Source organism: Benincasa hispida, chromosome 8 (assembly GCF_009727055.1).
Source record: "Benincasa hispida cultivar B227 chromosome 8, ASM972705v1, whole genome shotgun sequence".
NCBI lineage: Eukaryota > Viridiplantae > Streptophyta > Magnoliopsida > Cucurbitales > Cucurbitaceae > Benincasa > Benincasa hispida.
This window is the reverse complement of record NC_052356.1, coordinates 7,192,158-7,204,582: the sequence shown is the minus strand read 5'-3', so window position 1 is coordinate 7,204,582 and position 12,425 is coordinate 7,192,158. Positions and strand designations below refer to the sequence as shown.

At 38.2% G+C, this 12,425-nt stretch overlaps 1 protein-coding gene across 1 annotated transcript in view; it reads left to right on the top strand.

Moving 5' to 3' along the window:
* Positions 1-877: 877 nt before the first annotated feature.
* LOC120083092 (helicase protein MOM1) overlaps positions 878-12,425 on the top strand; it is a 56,409-nt gene continuing 44,861 nt past the window's right edge. The window contains exons 1-4 of the mRNA XM_039038645.1: positions 878-995; positions 1,771-2,376; positions 2,633-3,272; positions 4,043-4,121. Of these exons, the coding sequence (XP_038894573.1) occupies positions 1,782-2,376; positions 2,633-3,272; positions 4,043-4,121 (1,314 nt within the window). The 5' untranslated portion in view covers positions 878-995; positions 1,771-1,781. The remainder of the gene's footprint in view (positions 996-1,770; positions 2,377-2,632; positions 3,273-4,042; positions 4,122-12,425) is intronic.

The following is a 12,425-nucleotide window of genomic DNA, read 5'->3' as shown; positions in this document are numbered from 1 at the left end:
TACTTCTAAGAAAGATATGTATAATGAAGGTTAATAAAAGAGGAATGTAAAATTAAATTAAAAAGAAAAGAAAATGTGTGAAAGTTATATATAAAATGATAGAATGGTGTGAGCGCGAGGGCAAAAGAGTAATATTTTAAAAAGAACTTGAGGGCAAGGAGGGGAGTTAAAAATTCTCCGATTTTTACTTTGTTAGAAAAATATTTAAACTTAAATTTAAAATAATATTTATTTTATAGAAAATCTTAAATTAGTACATATTAATTCTTGAGAAAAATAACAACTAAAATAATAAAACTATATTAATTTAAAAAAAAATTCAAATTAATAAAAACAAAGATGTCATATAAGTTCAAAATATATTAAATTAAAATTAATAAATAGTCTTAAGGGAATGTTTAGAACAATATGTAAATTTAAGACATTCCCGAATAAAAATCCTACAAAACAAATATAGTTATTCAAATATTCCCAAATATTATAAAAAATTCCTACAAAAACAAACACGGTTAGCTGAGAATGTCAGACATCTATAATTATGAGTATCTATAATTTTGGACATCCAAAAATTATGGTTATCTACATTCTCAAAAAACAAACGGTCCCTTAAGTGAAACCTCCACTATCAACTTCTTAAGATGATTTTAAATAACTCAACTTCAATAATTCGTACATTTATAAAAAAAAAAAACAATTTAAATTTATACATTTATTGAGTGATTTCATTTTTTCACCTTTTTCATATTTCCTGAAAAACTAAGTCTTACCCCTCCAAGTCCAAACAACCCCACTTAGTGGGCCAAACAAAGCTGAGGGTTTGAAACTTTAACCGTTGAACTCAGAAAAGAAAGTCATAAAAGAAAATCCCAATAAAATATATCATATAAGTACGAGGAGAAATACCAAAATCTCACGTACGCCACAATCAAACGAAACAGTGCCTAATGAGCGAAGGAATATATGCAAAGTATTCTCCCACCCCTCAAAATCTGCAGGTCCAATTTTGTTAATATTCCTGAAAACCGCATACATTTTCTTCCAAGATTTTCGCTCACTTTTCTCAATTTCTGATTTAGCCTCAGAATTCTGTAATTTGCATATGAGCTCCCGTTTTCCTTGGGTTTTGATCTGTTTTTCAATTAGGGTTCTTCAGTCTGCCTGCATTTGATGCGGTAGAGGTATGTTGTTGTTCTTGTTTTTCTTCTTTTCTTTTTCCGTGATTTGGGTTGCCGGAATGCATTAGGGCTTGCTGGGTCCCTTTTGTAATGTCACTCTAATTAGTAAGTATTACTTTGAAATGAGTTTATATTTGCGTTGCATGGTTCATTTGGAGCATATGCTTAAGCTTTTCCTCTGACTCTCTGCTTATTCCTGGTTGTTTATTGATAGTCCATGACCGTAGTTGCATAATTATGTGCTTTGGTATCAGTTTATTGGAATAAAATTTTTGTGGTCATGCAATCTGTTTCAAAGGAATGCAGCTACATCCGGTATATCAGTTCCAACGTTTTTTTCCCCTTTCGCATTCTATTAAGGACGAGGGTTGGCGGATTTTGAAGCTATGTTGAATTCCTTATTTGCTTTATACTTCGCGCTAGTAGTGAGTAGATGATAAGTCTGTGTGGTGAAATAAACGTTCTAAAAGCTAGATGTAGCTTGTTACAGAAAAAGCAGCTCTTTAAAATGGGACATGGTGTTTAGTTCATCTATTTGTAGCTAAAGCTTTTATATTACTCACTTCTTATGTAAATATTTTTGTTCAATGTGCAGTGGTTGGAAGTATGGTTAAGGATACTCGATCTAGTGTCAGAGCGAGGAATGAGGAAAACAGCAATCTAAAAGGGAAACAAAATGGCGAAAAGGCTTCAACAAGAGCAGGTTCTACTACACCAGATTCATCTGCTTTAAGAAGGTCTGCAAGAGAAACAGCATTGAAGAAAAAGATTGTTGGGACCCCTTCCAAATCTAGAGAATCTGATCAACTTGACAAGCAATCACCTAGCACTCGTCGTGATAAGAAGAAACATGGTACTGTTGAAAGTAAGAACATGCTTTATCCACTTAGAAGATCCGAGAGGGGTAAAAAGCAGTCTTCATCTCCCTCTTCAGGATCTGGATCTAAGAAATTAGATAAAAGTTCATCTACCTCTTCAGGATCTGTATCTAAGAAATCAGATAAAAGCTCAGGCTCACCAAATACGAAGGGAAAAAAGGAAAAGAAAGAGAAGAGTATTGAACAGTTGAATCTTGAACCTAGAGAGGCTGGCAAATCTCCAAAACAAGACAAGGTTTCCAAAAATGCCACAAGTAAGAGAATGGATGCTCGTGCTTACAGGGCATTGTTTAGGGAAAAGCTTAAGACAGCTAATTCATCTGGTATCTTAATTGTATTCTCTCTTTTTGCGCATTTCTTCCTCCATGGACATCCCCATCTTATATGGTCTGAATTATTCTTTTTTGGAGGACAATGGTTCTCATACTATCATTTAGCTGATTGAATTCTATACGTATGCAAATGTAATCATTAAGTGGATGGCTAGGTTCTCATCACTGTATTACTTTTATCCTAATTACATAGTGCTATTCAAACAAGTTGATCATTTTTCTTATCTTTCATCTCCTTGAGTTGTAGACTGTCAAGAGCAGCCGAAGATGCCAAAAAGCAACAATCATTGTGATAGCAATAGTTGCAAGGAAGACTTAAATGGGAGCAATAAGTGCAGTGAGAAGAGTAAAGAATTGGGAAGCAATTGTCTAGATAAATCGTCTACCAGAGCTTTGGATGTCTCTAATGAGACTGTTACTAAAGAATCAAGAAGTAAATGTCTAGAGGAGTCTTCTAGGTATTTGGAGGACCATTCTGAAACTAGAAGTAAAACTTCCAAGGAAGTAGTAGAAAATGGCATTGAATTGGATTTCTTCCCATCAAGCCAGAAGTCCTCCGAGGAAGAGGTGCTGACTAAACTGTCAAATGAAGATGGTGGTAGTGTAGGTGCAGTTATTCATGCAAATAAGAAATTGAAAACATTAGAGAGAACCAATTCTATACCTGAAGAAAAGACGGTTGAAGACCGTATTGACTCAGATGGGGAATGTAAATTAATTTCTTTGAAAAGAAAAGGAAGCATGGTGCACTCGGATTCTAATGTCTCAGTAAGAAATGAAAGTGAAAGTACATGCTCTTCACCTACTGGAGCCGTCCAGTTATCATCATCTCCATGTAGACGGAGTGATCAAGTTGAGACATGTGGAAAATGTTCGAAGAGACAAAGGTGAGTCTTGATTAGGGTATTTTTTGGATGTCAAGTATTTTTTGCAATTCAAGAAACCATGGGTTGCTTATTGAACATGAAGTCCACATATACCACAAAATGTTATTTACCATTACGCATTAATCACTCATCACTAAGCAGTAGGAGATGCCAACATGTCACTGAATTGTGAATGGCAAGGATAATGCATGATGTAAAATTGTGTACCTGATTTGCCATATTAGTTTTACTATTGTCAAAATGATACTGATGGGGAATGGAAGTATTTTCTATAATTAAAAAATGTAAGACATAGACAGTATGCATTATGACCGCGGGCTTCTATTTTGTTTTTTGAATTGGAGTCCCTTCCTCTATTGGTTGGACTCCTCTTGCTGGGTTGTTTACCTATAAGCCCTTATATATTGTTCATCTTTACAACGAAAGCTCTGTACATATAAAAAAGATTGTGAAACTTTAGTTGCCGCACAAGCATTAAGATATACACCATAGGCCTCACTTGCACTTGGATGTTAGAATGTGTTCAAAGTCTCTAGCTATGATTATTTTTATTTTCATTTTTGTTATCTGAACTTTTTGTTATGATGTGCAAATAAGATGGGTTGTTGGTAGTGGCCATTTTATTATAAAAGCTTTCTGGAGAACTATTTAATGGGGTTAAACAATTTTCACTTGTTTTTATCATTGATTGGTAGATTTGAAGATCATAATTTTTAACTTATATAGACACCAGTGACATTTGATGGGTTCTTCATTATTACATATTGCAGGTTAGACGATAATTCACTGAAAGACTTCTGCTCTTGTGCGGAAATAGATCAGCAGAATGAAAAGATATCCATTGATATGGTTTGTTTGTTCTTTCTTTCTTTCTTCAGTTGTTATTCTTCTTTGTTTTGGTTTTCTTCACTACCCTCATTCACAAATTTGTGCGTTCCTGTCTTCTTGTTGTTTGGATTCACTGTTCAAGACAAAGTTCAATGGAAATGATAATGTTATTCTATCTCTTAGTCTAGTACCTCCAAGATTTTATCTGTTCCATCTTGATATGAATGAGATTACAAAAGGGTGGAGGAGTTAAAAGGTCCTTTCATTAATGTGTAACAGTAATTTTTGAACAAGAAACAACTACTCATTGATATAGTGAAAAGGGATAAATGCTTAGGGGAAACAAACTCCCAAACGGAGTGAAAATTAAATAAAGAAAAAAAAAAAACAAAATCAAGAACTTAGTGACAATTACAAACCAAAAAAGACCAGCCATGAAAGTAATAAATTCAGAACAAAGGCCATAACCAAAAACGAATCCTGAATCCCAAACTTCCAGACGTTTGGCATCTTGTATGCTCGTCATATGGACATTAGTGTTATGGCTGAGGTGTTTCTCCTCAACCCGCCTCGTGGGGAGAAGCATCGTCTTTTATGGCTTGTTGGGGTGTGTGCAATCGTATGGGTTTTGTGGGGTGAGTAGAATAGTAGGGTTTTTGGAGGGGTGGAAAGAGGACCTTAGTGAGGTTTGGTCCCTCGTTTGCATTCATGTTTCTTTGTGGACTTCAATTTCGAAGATCTTTCATATCTATTCTACAAGTGTTAGTGTAATCTTACATCGATGGTGCCCTTTTTTGTACAAGGAGGTCCCCTTTTTTGTGGGCTTGTTTTTCTGAATGCCGTTATATTCTTTCATTTTTTTCTCATTGAAAAAAGTTGATTCGATAAAAAAGTAATGAAGGCTTAAAGATCTTAAAATAAGTGTGAAGGATGACTGAATGGATGCCATCATTGAACCAAAATAGTTTAGCTTGAAATTATGCTGCAAGAACTTGCCAACCAAGGTTGAAAATGCAAAGCTTCCCCAGTAACACAAAATTCATGAATCCAAGAACTCTAAAGTTGAAACTTGAACTCCTGTTAATGAAGCTTTAAAGAAACCAGGAAAATTGAGCAGTGAAGCTTTTTCTTGAGACTCATCAAATAGATCAAATAGAAAAAGAAATCCAACAGGTGAAGAAACTCAACAGACAGACCCATGAAATCACGACAGGGTCAGCCAAAAACCATTGAACTTTAAATTCAAGAAGATCTGCAGAATAAAATGAGAGTAATGCTCAAGGTACAAGAGAATTACACGAGGAGCATGAATAAAAAATAGAGTGAGACAAACAAAGCAAAACTAAATGAAAGGATCAGGAAGCGCACCCAGGCATCTCAACTAGGTTGACACCCCCTTAGGGCCCTCATCATGTCCATACAACGGTACAAAGGCCAAAGAAAAACAAGAAAAGTGATACAGAGATAAACCGAAAATAAATCTAGACAACATGCCTAAGGAGCAGGGGAGATGAAAGCCTGCCAATTCAAATTTATATCTTGTATAGAGAAGTCTTCGAAGTCACTATTTAAGGATCACTAGGCTGAAGCATTTCTTTGTGCTGAATCAAAACGAGCCCTCCAACAAGTTTCTTTATCATGAAAAATTCTTTGATTTCTTTCAAACCATAGGTCTGCTAGAATAGCCTTAACCATATTGATCCATAGCAATCTTGGCCTCTTTTTGAGAGAGGGGCCCAAAAGAAGTTGAAGTATGTTACCTCTAAAATTGTCTCCAAACACCCCAACGAAGTTAAAAGTTGTAGAAAAAAGTCCACCAGTAGCTTTCTGAGTATGGGCAATTGAAGAAGAGGTGTTGCAAGTCCTCCCCTGCCTTTTTGCAAAAAGGGCAAAAAGATGGCGATAAACAGGCCGAATGGAGTTTTCTTTGCATGACTGAGGAGTAGTTTAGGAGACCAAAAAGCATTATCCAGATCTGGATGTTGACTCTCCTCGAGCTCTGTCTTCCATAAAGCCTTGAAAAGGCTTTTATCCATTGGGGACGAAGGGGAGAGATGTGTGATGAGAGATTTAATTGTGAAGAAGCCTGATGCTTCCAAAGACCATGATCTTAAATCTGGGCTAGCTGAGATTGTTCTTCCTGAGAGGACTAGTAGCAAGGCCTGAAAATGAAGTATTTCCACATCTTTAAGCAAACGACGAAAGATGATGGACCAAGAGTTCAGAGAATGATCCCAATGAGAAGCTATGGAGCCCCTTGGCAATAGGGTGATTCTAAACAAACTCGGATAGAGGGTGGACAATGGGATTGAGTCTATCCAAGGATCAGACTATAAACCTATTCGAGAGCCATCGCCAAGGATGAAAGAAGCCAAAGACTCCACTTTTGACCAGCTTCTTGAGATCCAAGGGCTTCTCGAACTATTCCCCACATTTCCCCGATGAATGCCAGTTGAAGGTGCCTTTCCCATGGATGCTATTGATCACTTGTCTCCAAAGGTAGTTTTCCTCCATCATATAACGCCAACCTCATTTAGCAAGCATGGCCGAGTTTTTAATTTTAAGCCCTCCAAGCCGAGACCTCCATTACTTGAAGACTGAGACACAATACTCCAATTTACCAGGTGGTTAATTTTACTTCCTTTATGACCTTCCCAAAAGAAGTTTCGAATTAATCTTTCTAATGTTGAAATCACATTTTCTGGCATTGCAAACAGACATATAGTATGTTGGGAGATTGGAGAGAATTGAGGTGCATAGGGTTGCCCTTCCTCCTCTTGAGAGATTAAATCTTTTCCATTTGTCCAATTTTCTATGGATCTTTTCTATCATCGCCCTCCAATAGGAGGGCTTAGAGGACAGAATCATGAAAGGATACTTTTTAGCACAGAAATCCTATTACTACACCAATGATTTTTTTCCCGTTTATCAGAACCTTTTTTTCGATTTATTACTGAGATAGTTATCTTTCAGAAAATTGTAACGATAGTGGAATGCCTATGCTTTATTCTTCTGAAGGTGGGAGAAAAGATAAAACTTATTTAATTATTCAGCAAAATTGAAGTTTGATCGCGACACCCATTAAAGGTGTAGTTCCCCACCCAGGAGCCACTTTACCATATTCCGAATTCAATCAAAAATTTTGGAAAGAACCAAAGTTCCAGATTCGATATGGAACGACTTTCTCTTTGGTTAATAAGATCCAAAAGGTTTATCGATCCCAGGGGGTGGAGATCCATAATAGACATATCGAAATTATTGTACGTCAAATAACTTCCATACATATCCTTAGTTAGAATGGGATTCCAACTCAGTACCTTTTGTGTCGCCCAGGGCATAAGGGGCATGATGACTTGACGTCATCCTCACCTTCCTCTGGCTTATCACTGGCAGTCTGCTCAGGGTTCCAACCTCAACGGTTGGCAACTCTTCCCGCCGAGCCCCCTTTCTCCTCGATCCACAGAGACAATTTTTTTGTACCGAGGGTTCAAATCCCTCTCTTTCCGGTAACCCCTAGTGGCAAACAACATACTAAGTGTTGATTTTTCCCAATTCACCTTTTGTCCTGAGCACCATTCGAAAACACTAATTGCTTCTTTCAGTTTTAATAGCATTTTGCTATCATAGTTGCAAAAAATGAGGGTATCATCTGCAAATTGGAGTAGTGGAACGTGAATCTTCTCCTTCCCAACCACAAATCCTTCACACAGGCCATTTCCGTACAGCTTGTCAATGATGGTGCCCAACACTTCACTTACTAAAAGGAAAAGAAAAGGGGACAAAGGATCACCTTGCCTAACCCCCCTAGATGCGAGAATGCAGCCTCGAGGTCTTCCATTAATAAAGATAGAGAATTTAGGGTTTTGAATGCAGCCCAAAATCCGAGAGATCCAGCGAGAGTCGAAGTTTTTTGCAACCAAAACCTTTTCTAAAAAGGTCCAATCCACCCGGTCGAAAGCTTTTTCCATATCGAGTTTAAGGATCCATCCCTTTTTCTTTTTCACTCAGTAATCCTCCACCACTTCATTAGTTATCAAGACTACATCTAGTATTTGCCTCCCTTCAATAAATGCATTCTGGGATGGGCCGATGATGGAGTGCATGACTTTCTTCAATCTTTCAGCAAGGACTTTTGCAACTACCTTGTAAGTTAAGGTAGTAAGGCTGATAGGTCTAAAATCCTTAACGGATACTGCATCTTCTTCTTTCTTTTGAATGAGGCAAACGAAGTTTTCTCTCACACATGCATTCAATCTTCCACCTTGTGAAAGTCTTCAAATAACTTAATAAAATTGTCTTTGACCAAGAACCAAAATCTTGAGAGGAACTCTACTGTAAATCCATCTGGGCCAAGTGCTTTATTTTTCCCTAGAGATTTAATAGCCATTACAATTTCAGCTTCAGTAAAGTGAGCAATAAGTGAAGTATTATGTGATTGTGTGACTCGGGGCCAATTTAAGAAAACTGGCAAGTGTCTGTTACCAGGGGATCTTGTGTATAGGGTGTCATAGAAACTTAGAATAAGGCGTTCCACTTCATGAGATGACTTAGTAGGCACCCTTGTTCATTTAGTAGCTCATTGATTAGATTTTTCCTTTTCCTTGCTGCCAAGAATCGATGGAAAAAACTAGAGTTTTCATCTCCCAGCTTCATCCAATTTAGCTTGCATTTTTGAATAAGATCCCTTTCTGCCAGCTGGTCATTAGGTCAGCTTTTAATGACGAGATGTAACCAGCCACCTCGGGATCCCAGCCCAAAGTTTCGATCAGAGCTTCTTTCTTAGCTATTTCTTTTAGCAAGGTCTCTTTCCTTTCGGGTTAGGGATTTCTGGTAGTTAGCTAACCAATTTTTTAGTGCAGCTTTAACCAATCTGAGGTTTGCATTGATAACGAATCCTGGCCACCCATTTATGTTGCTGTTTTCCCAAGAATTTTCAATGGAAATGACACATTCCTTGTTTGATAACCAGCTGTTACAGAATCTGAAGGGAGAGGGGCCCCAACTAATTATGCCTGCGTATAATAACAATGGATAATGGTCTGAAAATAGGCGTACCTGGCGAATTACTCTTGAATTAGTGAAGAGTTCATCCCACTCCTTATTGATGAAGAATCTGTCTAGTAAAGATTTGGAAGAACTTCCTCCCCTGGACCAAGTAAACTTCCCATTTGATAAGGGAATTTCCAAAAGGTTGGTTGCATCAATGAACTTATTAAAATGCCTCATCCCTTTAGTATATCTGCCTATAGGTGATCTTTCATGAGCCCATCTTGTTATATTGTAATCTCCTCCTAAGCACCAAGCCTCTGAACAGTAGGCTGAAAGGGCAAGTAATTCAGGCCATACAAATCTCTTTCCTTGTAGTCATTTGGTCCATATACATTCGTGATCCAAAGACTTTTTTGCACATTGTAGAGCATTTGACTGACAAGGAGTATCCCCCTTTAAGTGATTCGATTACTTCTACTTTGCTTCTGTCCCACATAGTTAATAGACCACCAGATTTGCCAAAAGATTCCACTGATTCCCAACCAATTTCCTTTGAACTCCAAATAGATTTGATGAAGGCAGCATCAAACTCCTTTTTTGATTCTTGTATTAGGACTAGGTTCGGATTCTGATTCTTGAGGATTCTCTTGAGCGCTAATCTTTCGCTTGGATCTTTGAGTCCCCTTGTATTCCTGGAAAATATCTTCATTGTACATAAAGTGATATAAGACTGCGGACCACCGGAAGGGGGAGACTTCAGGCCAAAACAAATCCAAAATCCTTAACAATGGATGTTAAGTGATCTGGAATCTCTGATGAGGGTAATGGGGAGGAGCATGTGGAGCAATGCTCCAAGGTTTTTACCTTGGCTTCGTTGGAGAATTGAGTCTGTAGATCCAAGCCAATAACAACTTCTTGAACATTATCCACTTGGACTATAGTTAGTTCCAAGTCTTCTAGTTCTGCACTGCTAACACTAAAAGGAGATTCTAACTCCGAGTCTTCTTTTCTTTTGTATGAGGAGGGGAACAAGGTGAGCCTTTTATGAAAATGTTACTTGAATTAGGGATGGTGAAGTTTGAGTGCTTAAACTGCTTGGAGGAGGAAGAGGGAATATCCGTGTTTGAGGAAGAAGAAGGGATTTGAATTTTTGTGCAACAAACCTCTAGCAAGTCTGGGTTGTTTTCTGCTATAGTTGGTATGATACTACCCAAGTTCTTAATTGGCTGATCATCTGAGTTGAGAGTTCTTTTTTCCCCTGAAACATCATCATTTGTTTCTATCCATCTGTTGATGAAAGAGGTTATTTTTCTGACAAAGTGCTTAGGGAAAGGTTTCCAAAGTTTGAATTGGTTCGATGAGAAGCTGAGGAGACGGGAATTGTTTGGAAAAAAGCTTGGATTAATGTTCTCCTTGGCTAAATTAAAACAGAGGGTATATGAAGGTTCACCCTTTTGAAAGTTGTCCCGCCAAAACCCCTGCGCCTCTTCGAGTACTCCTGACTTAATGAAGTTCTCTTGTGTGACGAGTGGACTGCCAAATTAAAAGACTCCCTGAGGTCAGAAGGGTAATTCCTTTTTTGAATAAAATGCGACTCTTCACATTCCTTTCTCTCATTAAGACTAGAATGGCCTCTAATAACTTCAAAATCGGCTGGGGCTGACTCTTATTAAAGATGTCTTTTCGCTTTCCTCTGAAGTGCTCCCGCCCGCATTTAATGAATGAGGGTTGCTCAACGAAGGGTGCTTCGCTATCTGTGCTGGTAGCTGGAAAGTCTCTAGAGAGGCTTTTGGATTCCGCAAGAAATCTGGAAAGGACTGGGAGGCTGTAAGGAAAAACCATTCAGATTCCATTTCTATTGTTGTTTCAGTACCTTCATCCTTCAAAACTTGATTTAAACTTGATTTAAACGAATTAGGTCTATTGGATTTGAAAAGTTCTTAATGGATAAATCTCCATAAGTGATGGCAGGCACACCTATACACTTAATATCTCCAAAATTCAGAAATACGTTACCAAGAATTTCGTTCTTAACTTCAATGGTTACAGGCACATAACTACAGAGGTTTCTCTGGACTTTGATTTTAGCTTCCTGGCAGTTTGTGAGGTTGAGAGTTTTTGCAGCTATGGATTCGAGGCCACCAAAGTATGTTCCAATTGCTTCGAAAGTATTTCCCCTAAAAAAATCTAGGGGAAGGTTTTTAATTGATAACCAACCCCCGAAGCCTTCCATGACAGAAGGCCTGCCATGCCTTTTCGAGTTCCATCTTTCAAATAATAAATGAAAAGAACCAAATAACTGCCACTTACCATGAACTTTAATCAGATCTTCCATCTCTCCTTGTCCAACCTTGATTGGGGTTGATTAAAACACTAGAATTGAAGGCCACTCTCAATTCTTTTGCTATTTCCTTCCAATCATTAAATGCAAATAATCTTGAAACGATCCAAAGGTTGTGAAAATCTTCTTGGATGACATCGGTGTCCTTCTGCACCCAGAAGTGATTCTTGCTCTGTTTTGCCTTGACTGAGACAGAGGGATGTGGCTGATTAATGGAGAACCTGTTTGAAGACTCTGGATCTGAAATACTGGAAGTCTTTTCTTCTTTCACCACTTCCGAGAAGCTTCTTACTTGAGTCCTTTGAGGATTGATCAAAGGCCTAGCTGTGCTGTGGTGAACCAAATTTGATGAAGACTTTTTTGACAACAAACTTTCCGGTCGAAGAGAGGGGGTTAGGGGACTATTGATGCAAGAACTAACCATTTCAATGAAATCTTGCCAACCAGACTTGCTATCTCCGTAAGGTATATGAATGTTCTTCCTTCCTCCTGATGAACTGCACATTCTACGAACCAAAGATCCTTGCTACGAAACTTAGCTAACCAAATAAAACTCTGATCTGTTCTTTCCTTTAGTAAGAAGAATTCAAAGGTTGGACCACTCAAAAGTCCACGAAAGCTTATGTGAAGCCAATGCGTTGAAGCCGTTGATCAGAAGGTCTTCTGACCTCTTTTCATGTCTTCCACCCAAAAACCATTCTCCCCTTGCCACATGCAGAAGAAATGATCGAGGATGCAGCAACTTTTTATCTCCATTGCGGTAGAGAACAGAGAAAACAAGCTACAACAGAGGGAGGGCGAGAATTAGAAGAGTGAGAGGATAGGAGGGGTGGGTGAGAAGTAGAAGGGGAAAGGGAGAATGGAAGCTAGAGGTTGTTGATCGGAAAGGGGGGAGGAGGCCGGAAGGTTTGGAAAGGGAGGAGAGAGGGAGAGCATTTTCCTGCTTTTCTCTTCTCCTCTATCTTATGCTTGGTTTTAATTCAAGAAGATCTGCA